General features: G+C 35.1%; 1 protein-coding gene across 13 annotated transcripts in view; it reads right to left on the bottom strand.

Moving 5' to 3' along the window:
• Positions 1–15,738, bottom strand: part of Cpeb1 (cytoplasmic polyadenylation element binding protein 1) — a 78,921-nt gene that overhangs the window by 43,792 nt on the left and 19,391 nt on the right. For 9 of the 13 annotated variants that reach the window (XM_078051118.1, XM_078051123.1, XM_078051124.1 and 6 more), the window contains exon 2: positions 15,466–15,640. The exons of the other annotated variants lie outside the window; for them this stretch is intronic. Coding sequence is in view for 6 of the 9 variants with exons in the window: in XM_078051123.1 (XP_077907249.1) it covers positions 15,466–15,640 (175 nt within the window). In the remaining 3 variants the exon portion in view is untranslated. The remainder of the gene's footprint in view (positions 1–15,465; positions 15,641–15,738) is intronic. 13 annotated transcript variants of the gene reach the window in all.

The following is a 15,738-nucleotide window of genomic DNA, read 5'->3' as shown; positions in this document are numbered from 1 at the left end:
ATCAATGTCACTACATTTTTTAAAAAAGTATAGCATCCTAATGGATGTGAAGAGGTTTAGTTGTTCAAAGATCGGACCATATGAACAACAACAAAAGAGGATAATTTATTCAACAGATTAAGACACATCAAACATTAAATCCATGAACTCATGGTGAAAATGAAAACACAATTTGGACAATGATTGATAATATAATAATCTCAGTATTAAGAAATAAAGGGAAAAAATCAAGCATTTGCCTTTCCTAAATACTCTTATTTTTTTAGGTTAACTAAAATGATGAAAGGAAGTTTTTCTTTTGTAAAAATATATCAGCTAATAACTGAAAGGGAGAATTAGAAATCTATTTGGCAAATGCCAATGTACTATTGCATTAGTAGTTAGTATCTGTGGTTGCTGTTACTTGACAGGCATGTCCAATATCAGCTATGAAGTAGTCTTACTAAAAAAAGAAAAAAAAAAAGTCTAAGTCTGCTCAAGTCTCTATATCCACCAGTTAATAGAAAAAACAAGGGACAGAGGGCATGTTAAAAACTGCCATGGGAATGCAGCCAATAAAATCAATACTGTAGTTACTATACTACAGGACAAATGATCTGATTTTCTCAACAAATACACTGCAGGAGGCGGGAAAGAGATGGAGGGGGGAAAGTGTTAAGTAAAAGTGACTCGAGAAATATCCTACCCCACAAGAATGCCAAAATCAAACAGGGCTCATTTCCACTGAAGCCCACAAAAATTACAGCACTCAACACTAGCAAGCATGGGGCAAAACTTGGACTGAATCTTGATGGCAGCACAGCTTTCTTACCCAATTCATTTCAAATAAATTAAAAAAAAAATTTTTTTTTCAGAGAGATCTCACTATGCTGTCTAGGCTGGTCTTAAACCTCTGGGCTTAAGTGTGCCTCCATTCTCAGCCTCCTGAGTAGCTAGGACTACAGGAATGTGCCCCTGGGATTAGAGGATCTCTTAAAAAATTCTTCTTATGGATCACACCTTAAAAATATAACATCACTAACCGGTTGAAAATATATGGAAAAAAGTTACATCATCCTCATACCAACCAAAGAAAGCTGGTATAACTGAAAACACATCAAAGTACTTTGAGGTAGAAACGAGATATAAAGGAGGGCATCTCATAAACATCCAAAGACCAATCTACAACAAAGCCAGAATTCTAAAATTTACTAACCATTTTTCAAAAATCTATAAAGCAATCTCAATAAAAATAAATGCAACAAGAGAGATAATCTAGACTACAATAAAAACTAGACATTTTAATGCATTTCTCTAGTTAATTGGCAGAATAAGTAGAATCCCCTCCCTCCCAAAAAAAGAATACGTAAGATCTGAAACGTAAAATTCACAAATTTGAACCAACTGACAAAATGGAACATAGCATCCAATATCTGTTAGATATGCTCTCCTTACAAGTGTACTCAGAACATTTAACAAAGTAGAGCATATGTTGAAACATAAACCAGACATATGGAAGATGTTCTATGATCATATTGAAATTAAGATAAAAATACATAAAACAAAAAGACAACTAAGAAGTACCAAATATTTTGAAGCTCAATTACATACTTCTTCAGGAGAATATACTGGATATTAGAAAATATTTTCAACTAATTAATAATTAAAAAGACTTTAAAACTTATTGAATGCGCTTAAATCCATGCTTAGAAGGAAATTTATAATCTTTGGTATAGGTACTAGGAATACTAAAAATTAATGATCAGGTGATGCCAGTGAAATGGCAAGATAATTAATAATTAATAATTAATGGCAAGATAATTAATAATAAAAACCAGTAAAATGTACCATATTAATAGAGGGAAAAAAATGGCACATGATCATCTTGCTATACACAGAAAAATACTAGACAAAAATACAACACCTTTTTATGATGAAAAACATTCAATAAACTAGGAACAGAAGAAAACATCCTCAACCTGATAAAGGTCTTCTATAAAAAACCCACACCAGACATCATATTAACTGAAAGCTTTCAGCAACAAAACAAGGATGTCGCTCATTCCATTGCTATTCAAAACTGTACTAGAGGTTACAGTGGGGGCGATTTGGCAAGAGAACAAAGAAAAAACCATCTAGATGGAAAGGATGAAGTAAAACTACACTCAGACAACGTGACCCTAAATATAACAAATCCTAGGCAATTCACAAAAAAATTACTAGAGCTAATAATGAATTCGGCAAAATGTCAGAATAAAAAAACCAACATACAAAAATCAATTATATTTCTGTACACTAGAAATGACCAATATAAAAATAAAATTAATTGAAACAATTTAATTTATAATAGTATCAGAGAGAATAAAAATACTTATGAAGTGCAAAGTTTATATACTGAAAACTACAAAACATCTTTAAAAGAAACTAAAGTTGAAAGACATCCCATGTTCAGGGGCTGAAAGGATTAATATTGTTAATATATCATGTCTCCAAAATGATCTACAGATTCAATGCAATGCCTAGCAAGGGTTGAACTGCCTTTTCTGATATTTCTTTTCTGTCTTTTTTTTGGCAGAAGTCGACAAGCTGATCTTAAAATTCACATGGAATTTCAAAGGACCCAGAATACAATCTTTAAAAAAAATGAAGTTGGGGCTGGGGATGTGGCTCAAGCGGTAGCGCGCTCGCCTGGCATGCGTGTGGCCCAGGTTCCATCCTCAGCACCACATAAAAACAAAGATGTTGTGTCCACTGAAAACTAAAAAATAAATATTAAAAAAATTCTCTCTCTCTCTCCTTTAAAAAAATAAATAAAGTTAGAAGATTACACATCCAAATTTCAAAACTTAACACAAAACTTACAGTAATTAAGACAATGTGGTACCAACCTAAGGATATACCACTAAATGAAATAAAATTGAGAGGTCAGAAACAAATTCTTAACATTTACAGTCAACTGATTTTTCTATAAGGTCAATGGGGAATTTTTTTTTTCCAAAAAAGGACATGGGGACAACTGGATATCCACATATCCATAAAAAAAGAAGAAAGCCAAAAAATCCCTACCTCACATTATGTATAAAAACATACTCAAATGGATCACAGATTTAACTATAAGAGCTAAAACTGGAAAAAAATCTTAGAGAAAAACATACGGATAAACCTTTGCAGTACTGAATAAGAAAATGGTTTTGCAGAAATGACACCAAACCAAATATCAACCAAAGGGTGGAAAAAAAGATGAATTACATTCAACAAAATAAAAAGCTTGTGCTTCAAAGGAGGATTCCATCAAGAAAGTAAAGAGAACAGAGAATGGAAAAAGTATTTGGAATCTTTATATGATAAGAATCTAAGCATCAAGATTATATAAAGAACTCATTACAATGACAAAATTAAATTTATTTACTAATAAAATTTTTAAATGGACAAAATCATTATAAGAGGCTGGTGGGAGGAGGGGGCAAGTAGTAAAGGGAAAAGGGAAATGAGAAAGGATACAAAGCCTCAATTAGATAGAAGTAATAAGTTATTTTTATCTGAGCTATATTACACATCAAAATGAATAAATACAAATTCATCATAGATTTCAAAATAACCAAGAAGATAAATTTTAGATTTTCTTATCACAAAATTAAGTATTTGAGGTGATAGATATGTTAATTAGCTTGACTTAATATTCCAAATTATATTGATAAAAATATAACATCACCATATTCCATAAATATACAACAATAATTTGCCAATTTACAAATGAAAACAAAATTTTGGGGAGTGGCAGGGGTGTAGCTCACTAGTAAAGTGCACACTTAGCATTCTCAAGACCCTAGATTTGATCCCCAGGAGCAAACAAAAGAACAAAATAAAAATTGAATAAAAAATACGTCCAAAAAAATACACACATGGCCAATGAACTCAACTTCACTACAGAAATGCTTACCAGTGGCTATGCATTGATGTTATTTCTAAGAGGCTGAGGATTTAGCTCAGTGGTAGAGCACTCACCTAGCACATATGAAGTCCTGAGTTTGATTGCCAGTACTACCCATCCACACAAAACCCACAATGAGATAGTATTTGGACTACTTTTGACTATAACAGACAATAAAATGAGATGGGGAAACTCAAACCCTCATACACTGCAGGTAGGAATACAAAATTATATAATTACTTTGGAAAACAGTTTGGCAATTCCTCAAAAAGATGAATACTGAGTTACTACTGTATGACCCATTTATTGCTATATACACAGTGAGAACTGAAAATATTTATATTGTATTTGTGTGTGTGCGCACGCATGCGTGCGCAAACACGTGCAAGTCTGTGTGTGTGTGTATATATATTGCACTGAGGTATCAAACCCTAGGCCTTGTCCATGCTAGGCAAGTAGTTCACCACTGAGCTACGTTCCTAATCTCTAAAAATATATTTTCACAAAAAACTGTAGGTATGTGTGTAATAATAGCCAAGAAATGGCAACAACCTAAATGTTTGTGAATCGATGATGGATAAACAAAATGTGACACATCTACACAATGAAATTACTAAATCATAAAAAAAGAATGGTGCATCTAGGTTGGTTCAGTTGTTTAGCTACTGTGAATTCAGCTGCTATAAACATTGATGTGGCTGTATCACTGTAGTATGATGATTTGAAGTTCTTTAGGTATATACTGAGGAGTGGGATAACTGGTCAAATGGTGGTTCCATTCCAAGTTTTCTAAGGAATCTCCAAACTGCTTTCCATGGTGTTATACCAATTTGCAGTCCCACAAGCAACATATATGAGTGTACCTTTTTCTCCACATCCTCACCAACATTTATTGTTACTTGTATTCCTTTTAAGATTTTTAAAAATATTTTTTAGTTGTAGATGGATATACATCTTTATTTTATTTATTTTTATGTGATGCTGAAGATCGAACCCAGTGCCTCACACATGCTAGGCAAACACTCTGCTACTGAGCCACAACCCCAGCCCATTACTTGTATTCTTGATAATTGCCAGTCTGACTAGGGTGAGATGGAATCTCAGTGTTTTTGTTTTGTTTTGTTTTGTTTCAGTACCAGGGATTAAACTCAGGGGCACTTGATTACTGAGCCACATCCCCAGCACTATTCTGTTTTTTAGTTAGAAACAGGATCTCACTGAGTTGCTTTGCATCTCGCTTTTGCTGAAACCAGCTTTGAACTTGTGATCCTCCTGCCTCAGCCTCACCAAGCCACTGGGATTATAGGTATGCACCACCACACCCGGCTCAGTGTAGTTTTAATTTGCATTTCTCTAATTGCTAGAGATATTGAACATGCGTGTTTTTTTCCCCATATCAGTTCCTTTGCCCATTTACTGATTGGGTTATTTGTTTTTCACAATAGCTAAGCTATAGAGCCAACCTATGTCACCTCAACAGATGAATAGATAAAGAAAATGTGTTATATACAATGGAATATTACTTTGCCATAAAGAATGAAATTATGGCATTTGCTGGTAAATGGATGGAAGTGGAGACTATCATGCTAAGTGAAATAAGTCAAACCCCCCCAAAACAAAGGCCAAACCTTCTCTCTGATGTGAAGATGTTAACACACAATGGGGAGGACAGAAGTTCACTGGATTAGATAAAGGGGAATGAAGGGAAGGAGGGGGGATGAAATAGGAAAGACAGTAGAATGAATAGGACATAACTTTCCTATGTTCATACATGAATACTCAAATCAGTGAAACTCCAAATCATGTATAACCACAAGAACGGGATCCTAAGTTATACTCCATAATGTAGTGGAATATGTATAAACACACTCTACTGTCATGTATATCTAAACAGAATAAAAAAAGAAATAGTATACAGATTCATGGTTAACATGAAGCTTAAAAACACTGCTAAAAGAAGCCAGATACAAAAGACCACATAGTAAATTATTTCATTTGTATGAAATATTCAGAGTAGACTACTTTGGAGAGACCAAAAGCAAGATTAGTGGCTGCCAGGAAATGGGAAAATGACATAGGGGAGTGATGGCTAATGGGTATGAGGTTTCTTTTGGAGGTGATTAAAATGTTCTGGAATTAGTAGTGACAGTTTCACAATTTTGTGAACTTTTTAAAATCCACTGATTTTACACTTTTAAATGGTGAATACGTTGTATGTAAATTTTGTGTCAATCAAAAGGTCAATGCTCTAAAAATTTCCACCTCAAAATGTTTGAGAAAACAGTAAATCAGACCCAAAGAAAGCAAAAGAAGATTTAAAAAAATCAATGGCATAAAAATTTTATATACTAGAACAAAGAGGGGAATCAAAGACAAAATTTTAAAGATCAGTAAAGCAGATAAGGGAAAAAAAAGCATACTACCAATGTCAAGTACACTGGTAATTCTAAACATCAGAAGAGGCCATTACACTTCTCAGAAGAAGATATGCATTAGATCAACAAATATATTAAAAAAAGTTCATTTCTAGTGATTAGGGAAATGCAAATCAAAACTACTCTAAGATTTCATCTCATGCCAGTCAGAATGGCCATTATCAAAAATACAGACAACAATAAATGTTGGCAAGGATGTGGGGGAAAAGGTACACTTATACATTGCTGGTGGGACTACAAATTGGTGCAACCAATCTGGAAAACATATGGAGATTCCTTAGAAATCTTGGAATGGAACCACCATTTGACCCAGCTATCCCATTCCTCGGTATATACCTAAAGGACTTCAAATCAGCATACTACAGTGATGCAGCCACATCAATGTTTATAGCAGCTGAATTCACAGTAGCTAAGCTATGGAACCAACCTAGATGCTCTTCATTAGAATGGATAAACTGTGGTATATACACACAATGGAATACTACTCAGCATTAAAAGAACAAAATTATGGCATTTATAGGTAAGTGGATGGAGTTGGAGAATATCATGCTAAGCAAATAAGCCAATTCCAAAAAAACCAACACCAAATGTTCTGATAAGTGGATGCTGATCCATAATTGTGGGGGGAGCATGGGAAAAATGGAGGAACTTTGATTGGGCAATGGGGAGGGGAGATGCGGGCAGGAAAGATGGTGGAACAAGATGAACATCATTACCCTCAGCACATTAAAACAAATAAATAAAAGTTAAATTCTTTTTTTTTTTTAAAAAAGGATTAATAAACATATCTATCATTCCCCGAAGTTTCTTCATGTCCCTTGTCTTTCCCACCTACCCCTGGGGTTCTTACCCTAGGCAATCACGGCATTGCTTTCTATCATTGAAGTTAGTAGGCATTTTCTAGAATTTGGTGCAAATGGAATTATATAATATAGACTCTCTTTGGTATGGCTTCTTTCACAGACCATAACCATCTTGAGATTCACCCATGTTGTAGCATACTACTCAGCAATATTCATTTGTATGGATATACTATAATTCGTTTATCCATTCACCTGTTAATGAACATCTGGGTTGTTTTCAGTTTGGGGCTCTTATAAGTAGACATTTGTGTATAAGTTTGTATATGGAAAAATTCAGAAGAAATTAAAGCATCTAACTAATGCCACTCAAAACTGCTAAGTGATCAAAACCAAGAAGATTCAAAGAAACTGATGGGATCTATAAGAGCCTAATAAATAGTGATAACTAAACGTTAAATGATATTCTGAATGAGATGCTGGCACAGAAAGAGGACATTAGGTAAAAAGTAAGGCAATCCAAATAAAATATTCACTACAGTATCAACCTGGATTCATTAGGTATGACAAACTCACCATATTAAGATAAGGTGTTAGCAAAAGGGAAAACTTCATGAAGGATACATTTGAAGTCTGTAACTAAGTTTTCTACAAATAGAGAACTACTCTAAAAGTAAAAATTCATCTTTAAAATATCTAAGAATCAGGCTGGGGTTGCCTAGCACATGTGAGACACTGGGTAGATCCTCAGCACCACATAAATAAATAAATAAATAAATAAGGTATTGTGTCCATCTACAACTAAAAAAAAATTAAAAATCTAAGAATCATTGAGTCATATGGTAGGTAAACATTTAAACTTTTTAATAACATGCCAAACTGATTTCCTAATATCTGTACCATTTTGCATTCCTACCAGCAATTTCTGGAAGTTCCAGGTCTTCCATTTTTGCCAATTCTTGGAAGGTTTGTCTTCCTAATTTTAGACATTCTAATAGGCATGTACATTGTTAACTTTGGTGTATATTTATTTCACTTATATGCATGATACAGGTGATTATATACAGAAATCTATATGTATATGTTGTATGAATATATTTTTTTTTTCAAAAAAGATCAGACTTTGGTTCTTGCAGCTGCCCAAATCCAAATTTACCCAATCAGCCTCCAAAAGCTACACAGATCAACAAAAGCAATAAAATTACTCTCAGAAATACTGTGATCTTCATTTGCATGTTAACAAGTACTCAATTGTCCTAAACCTGCTTACCCAGTTTTAGAGCCCACCCATGAGGACTACCAGACAGAAAAGAAAAAAGAAAGACCCTAAAAAATACCAAAATCTATTTACATGGAAATGCAAAGATCTAAGAAAAGCCAAGAATTACTATCAACTATCAAAACCAATTATAAAGCTGTAGTAAGACATAAGGACAGATACGCAGATCAATGGAGAGAACAGAATATTCTGAAACAGATATGCACTATATTATGCACATCCAAGTTTATGAGAAAGGAGACACAGTAATGTGATTAGAAAGGAATTTTCACCCCCAAATGCTGCTGCGTCAACTGGTTATCCACACAAAGAGAACAAAATGGATCTTGACTTTCTACCTTGCACCATGCAAAACTAAATTTCAGATGGGTTGCAAATCTAAGTATATAAGGTAAAGTATATTACCTTCATGACCTTGGAGTAGGAAAACATTTCTTAAACAGGACACAGAACATTTAAATGAAATGGAAAAGGTCAGTAAATTGTTCAATTCAAAGTCGAAATTTCTCTTATTCAAAATATATCACTGAAGAATATAAATGAACACTGGGCATGCACACCTGTAATCCCAGCAGCTCAGGAGGCTGTGAGGCAAGAGGATCACAAGTTCAAAGCCAGCCTTGGCAAAAGCAAAGCACTAAGCAACTAGTGAGACCCTGTCTCTAAATAAAATACAAAATAGGGCTGGGACTATGGCTCAGTGTTCAAGTGCCCCAAGTTCAATCCCTGGTACCCTCCCCCAAATAAAAAAGAAAGAAACAACAACAACAACAAAAAGAATATAAATGCTGGTAGTATGGACCTGTAGCTAACAGCTGCTCAAGAGGCTGAGTAGTAGGAGGATCACTGGAGTGAGAGACAAGGGGCTGGGCAAAATGGTGAGACTCCATTTCAAACTAATACAAAAAGCATAAAGGCAAACCAGTGATTGGGAGATTGGCAGAAAATATATTGAAAGAAAATATTTGTAACATACATTTCATACACAGAACTCCCAGGCTTTAAATGCACATTTTAAACACATACTTAAGTAATATTTAAGAAAACAAAATAACACAATTCCAATGCTGTACATGTTGACAGTGACAAAAATAAAACCATTTTGATGGTTTAAAAAAACCCACAGAACTCATGTGCAGAATATAATGAACTACTATAATTAGAAAAAAAGTAGATAACTCTAGAAGAATGGATGTAAGACCTGAAGAGGCACTTCAGGAAAGAAGATAACCAAAGGTCAATAAACATTAAAAAATGCTCAACTTCATTAGTAATTAGGGAAATGAAAAACTATAATGGAGATACCACTACATACTAACCAAAATGATCAAAATGAAGAAGACAATTTCAGTTGTTAGTAAGGATGTGGAGTATCCCAAGCTATCACATATTACTTCAAGTGTAAACTGGTATAACTGCTGTGAAAAACTGGCACCCCTTAAAAGCCTGCCCTATGACCCAACAATCCCTCTTCTAGGAATATACCAAGCAGATATAAATTCATCAAAAGACATGCTTATAACAGCACTACTAATAATAATGGCCCCAAACTGTGGAATACCCAAATGTCTATTAACAAAATAAATGAACATTCATCTATATTCATATAAGGGGATAGTATATAGCAATGATCCACAACCACTGGTTGTAATATGGGTGAAATTATTTTAATATGGGTGAATTTCATAGCTAATGAGTATGTATTTGTGATTCCATTTATATAAGCTCAAAATAATCCATGCAATTAGATATTAGTATGCTGATTATCCTTCATCTGAAAAGGGTGTAAGGGGGGCTTCTGATAAATTGTTAATTTTTACCTCTTTTTAAAAAATATTTATTCTTAAGCTTTAGGTGGACACTATATTTTTATTTTACATTTATGTGGTGCCGAGGATCAAACCTGGTGCTTGTGCATGCTAGGCAAGCACTCTACCATTGAGCCCCAATTTTTGCCTCTTTATGTGAGTGGTTAAAAAAATGTGTTCAGTATATGAAAATTCAATGAACAATACGCTTATATTTGCATACTTTTCTATATGTACAAAATGTGTGTGAGAGAGAAACAAAATAATGTACCTTTTCAAATAAAATTGGATTTTTCTGGTTCTTATAGGAAATTGGTAGCAATCTGCTAACACTTCAATAAAGTCATACTTATTATTATGCTTAAATAAAATGTTAAATCTTTATCACTTAACTGTTAAAGTCATATATTAATGTTCCACAAAATTTTCTGTTTTGTCAGAAGCTAGACTTGCTGAGAATAATTTCAATCACCTCATTACCTGGGACAAAATGATTAAACTCAATTTGGAATAACTTTATGGACAATTTAATGATGACAACTTTTTATGATCCTGTAGAATAAAAAAAGGAAACCAGAAATTCAGTATCAGGCTACAATATTACAATTATTTTTGTCTCAAACTTTAGCAGACCATTTAGATATAAAAACTGACTATGCTCGGTTTAAGAAAGTTGGAGCTCCTTACCTATGATATGCACTTCCCATGTGTATCATACTTCAGGTAAATCAAAACAAAACCTTTAAACTCAGTCTTAAATCTTACTTTGAACTACTTTGGCTAATCAAGCCCTTTTTAACTGGTTACTAAGAAGTCTCATCTTAGTGAGTTAACATGAAATTTTTTTCGCCAGTTGGTGCCCCCAGCCATCCTATAGATTAAACGGCCCTAACTCATCTAGCAGTTAAACGATATCTTACCATACCCTTTATAGATAGTTACTAAAACTCATTTCTAATACTTTTATCACCTATCATTTACAGCTCATTTCCACCCTTCCCCATAGTTCAACAGATTCATGCTTTAAGGACAGAGAATGTGAAGAGGCCCTCTAGGTGGCAGGTAACCTCATAAGAAACGGGTACATCCCAACTACACTATTGATTGAGTAGGAGATGCATACCTGGCCTGGTCTTTCAGCCCCACACCAGCTCCCACAACCCCTCATGCAACATGGGCCCTTTTCTTAGTGGGATAATAATCAAAAAGTTCAGACCTTTTGCAGATCTTTCCTAAACCATAGGTCACAACTTTCTTGTGTATCAACTGGGGGAATTCAGAAAACCCCAGCTACCCTATTCTGTCCCACCACATTTCTCAATTCATCTTTACTCAGTTGGGCAGATAACAAGTTTGCTGTCCAAACAGGTTTGACCTTGCCTTTCTCCTGGAAGCACCTACAATCTATAAATATGCTTCATACTTCTCCTGAAATAGACTCCCCTTGCTTGGCTTGCAAGGGGAAGTAGCATCCACTTTACTCTCCTCTTATTAAAAGGATGGGAATCACTTCAATTGCTATCCTCCCTATGTGGTCTTCTTATACTGTGCAGTGCAGATCAGGGAAGGGCTGCAATGTTTGTGGCAGGAGAAACTATCTGTTCTCACTTTGTTTTTGTGGTGCTGGGGATCTAAGGGCCTCTTGATGAGCCACACCTGGAGTTGGCCCCACTTCTTAAGGGTTTTCATCACACCACAGGTCACTTAACTTATTCTCAGCTTTGGGCTCTCATAGCCAATTCTAGGGAAACAAAAAAAATCTACTCAATATCCAGCTATGCCAAAATAATTATAGTTATCTTTAAAGATATTTCAAATGTTCTGCTCTCAAAACTGTTTCCCAGTACCCTAAGCAAACTCTCTCCACTTGATTCTGTCACATCAGTTTTCCAAAAAACAGTTGGTCAACTGATTTTTTTTTTTTTTTTTTTTGCTGCTCCTGTTGTTGTTCAGTGCTAGAAACTGAACCCACGGGCGCTCTACCACTGAGCTAAATTCCTAGCCCTTTTTTGAGACAAGTCTTACTAATTGCCCAGACTGGCCTTGAACTTCTGATCTTCCTGCTCCAGACTCCGGAACTGCTGGAATTACAAGTGTATACCACCACACCTTTCAAGCACATATTTCTGTTGTCAATTTCACTGTACAGTATGTCTTGAAATATTTTATCATAGCTAGCATACAGCCTTGCAAGTAACTTACACTCGACAGCTCAAATGGGAGAAAAAAAAGACAACTTCTGCAAAGTTAAATGTGCCTTTGTGAAACAAGTTAACTGTGCCATGTAAATTCTGACAGATGACCAAGTATGAACAAAATGTTAGCAAGACAGTAATAAAAGAGAACTTTTACCTTGTGCCAGAGCCTAGGGAAGAAATTAAGTGGGATCAATGCAAATAGCAATATAAAACACTGTGTTCAAAAGATACCATTTTTTAAAATTATATTATACAATCTGTATTATAGAAGAATTAGTGAGGGAAAGTACACAGGGGGAAAAAACAGTCCATAACAACTTCACTGTTACATGTAAATCCCTCTAGTCTTTTTTCTATTCATATGTATATCCTTAAGGCCAAACTGTTTGCTCTGTTCATTGCAGATACTGTGATTACCTTTCTTTGCCATTAAGTAGTCTTCTACGAACATCATAATTAGTGGTGCAGAAAAGCCCACTGCATGGCTGTGCTGATTTCCTTAACCTGCTGATGCTGAATTCTCCTTAGTTATAATGCTGCTATAAACAATATTGTTCTTAAATTTTTACAATTCTGATCATTTTAAACAAAATTATTTTCATTGTTGTTGTTGCAGATGGACCCAATACCTTTATCTTATTTATTTATTTATTTTTGGAATCAACCAGTGCCTCACATGTGCTAAGCAAGCACTCTACCACTGAGCTACCACCCAGCCCAACAAAATTACTTTTGATCAAGTTGTTTCTTAAAAATCTTCATGAAAAAATTTTCCCTGGTTTACTTCTTTATTAACCACAACAGTGGCATTTCTGCAGCCTGGTCCTTAGAGGATTTTTGCTGGAGAAACACAGGGAATTTTCTGTAGGTCAGGCATTCCTGTCACCACACAAGAACAAAGGCCCATATCCCTGAGTTGACATTTTCAGGAGGGAGGTAGAAAGCATGCTAACCATACAGAAGGCTAGGCCTATAGAAAAAAAGGGCTTGAAGGCAGCTTCCTTGATAGGAATTATAATCCTGGAGCTCCCATGAATATGCAGTCTTACCTTCGCATCTAAGCCCCATAAGAAATCTGTGAAACAGGTCAGGCAGGTATCTTTCTATCCTACAGGTGGGAAAACTGATCTCTTCAGACCCAAGAAAGGTCTGAAGAACCTCTTCCTTGTAGTTTGGCTGGCCACTGACCTTAGTATTATGAGAATACTCTCACCAGAGTCTGACATTTCACCAGTGAGACCACTGGGCTCCCTAGCCAACTGCCAACATACAATCATTCCTGTAAGTTCTTTGCTCATTAAACATAGATCTTGTCCCATTAAGACAACATAGCACTAGTTAAAACATACTTTCCTATAAACTAGAAAGGTTTCTATGATGTCTGAAGTAATCCAGTTTAAGCCACTGTTGAGGTAGGAAATGAACCCAGGGCCTTGAGCATGCTAAGTCTATGCTCTACTACTGAGCTACCTCCCCAGTCCAAATGTCATTCTTATCGGGATGTACTATATGCAATTTTCTCAGACAAGAAAAATGGAACACATATTTGAACCAAGAAGACTAACTAAATACCTGAATTTTAAACTTGGCATAAGCTAACAGAGGGTTAGCTCATTACTTACATCATACATATATTCTTTTTTGGAACTTAGAAGTCAAGCCCCCAACCCTTCGGTGGTATGCCTCTTTTTCATGTGTCTTCTCATAGAATTTAATTTTTTTAAAAAAATTCTACAGATGGAACACATGGGTCTTTTTTTTTTTTTTTGTACCAGGGATTGAGACCAGGGTGCTCAACCACTAAACCATAGCCCCTTATTTTTATTTTGAGATAGGGTCTCACTAGGTTACTTAGGGCCTTGCTAAATTGGTAAAGCTGGTTTTGAACTTGCAACCCTCTTGCCTTAGCTTCTCAAGCTGCTGGGATTGCAGGTGTGTGTCACCATGCCCCACTTAGTTTCCTTAAAGAGACTCTCTCAAATATGAAGCTACTTAATGATCACACACTCCCAGTATCTTTGTGAGAATTACTTCCAAGGCTAAGTTAAAAACTAAATCAAAAAATTTATAAGAAGAGTAATTATCAGTCTTTGTGCTGAGAAAACTCGCTGCTGCCAAATTTTTCAAGGTCCATTTTAGAAATTAAAAATATATTCTTTTATCTAAAATAACAGAAAACATTCCATCAACATTATTATAACATGTTGCAACTCCCACAAAAACTATTAAACACTGTCAGGACATTCACATTTCTTAGGAAACAATCTGCCCTCTCCCTCCACTATCTGTGCAGTATCTCGTATACTATAAAATTAGATGCCTACTGACCTGTACTCATGTTTAAAAAGCTATTAAAACATTCAAGAGCTACACTGTTCAACATAATAGCCACTAGTCACATGTGGCCACCGAGCACCTGGAATAGCTGGTTTTGTTTTATGCTGTTTAGTGTAGAACACATACTAGATTTTGAAGTCTTAGTACTAATTAAAAGATACAACTTGGGCTGGGGATATAGCTCAGCTGGTAGAGTACTTGCCTCGCATGCACAAAGCCAGGGGTTCAATTCTCAGCACCACAAAAAAATAAAAAATAAAAATAAAATGAGTGTGACATATATTTTTTAAAAAAGATACAACTTTTATACTAGTTGTATGTTGCCATGGCAATATTTTGTACATGTTGGACTAAATAAATTCATTTAATCTGTTTTCCTTTTACTTTTTTCATATGGCTAATAGAAAATCTATAATATGTGATTCACATTATATTTTTGTATATAAGTACTCTAGTTACTTTGGCCTATCCTTTTCCCTCAATCTTCATATGCATCATAAAACAGACTTCTATATTTTAATCATAAGCAGTCTTCACCCAGAGCAGAATCCAATCCAAAAAGCAAACCGTAAGAACAAGTGCTACCAGAGACCCAATATCATTCTCCAAGGCTTCCCAAGGAAGCGCTCCTACATGTACTGTCTAGAAGCAATTCTGTTTATAAACCTAGCACACTCAAGTTTTCAAATCTAAATCACCTGGCAAATGATCATGAATTCCTCGGTTTAAGGGTGTAGTGCAGACTCTACTGAAATCCAGAGAATTGTCCAATATGGCATTTATCCTTCGAAAAATATTGGCATTGCTACACGTGGAGAGTGCAGGCGCTTCCTGGTTGTCCCAGCAATCTTTTATCCTTCCCACTTCTTCTTCCTGGACACAGAGAAAAAATACTTAGGTTTCCTACACTCCTTTATGGTAAACACAGAGACACTGTACTGCCCCCTCATAAGTTAAAGTAAAAAGGGCTT

The sequence above is a fragment of the Ictidomys tridecemlineatus genome, chromosome 5 (assembly GCF_052094955.1).
Source record: "Ictidomys tridecemlineatus isolate mIctTri1 chromosome 5, mIctTri1.hap1, whole genome shotgun sequence".
Taxonomy (NCBI): Eukaryota; Metazoa; Chordata; class Mammalia; order Rodentia; family Sciuridae; genus Ictidomys; species Ictidomys tridecemlineatus.
The sequence above is the reverse complement of the archived record's forward strand: the minus strand, read 5'-3'. Positions and strand labels throughout refer to the sequence as shown.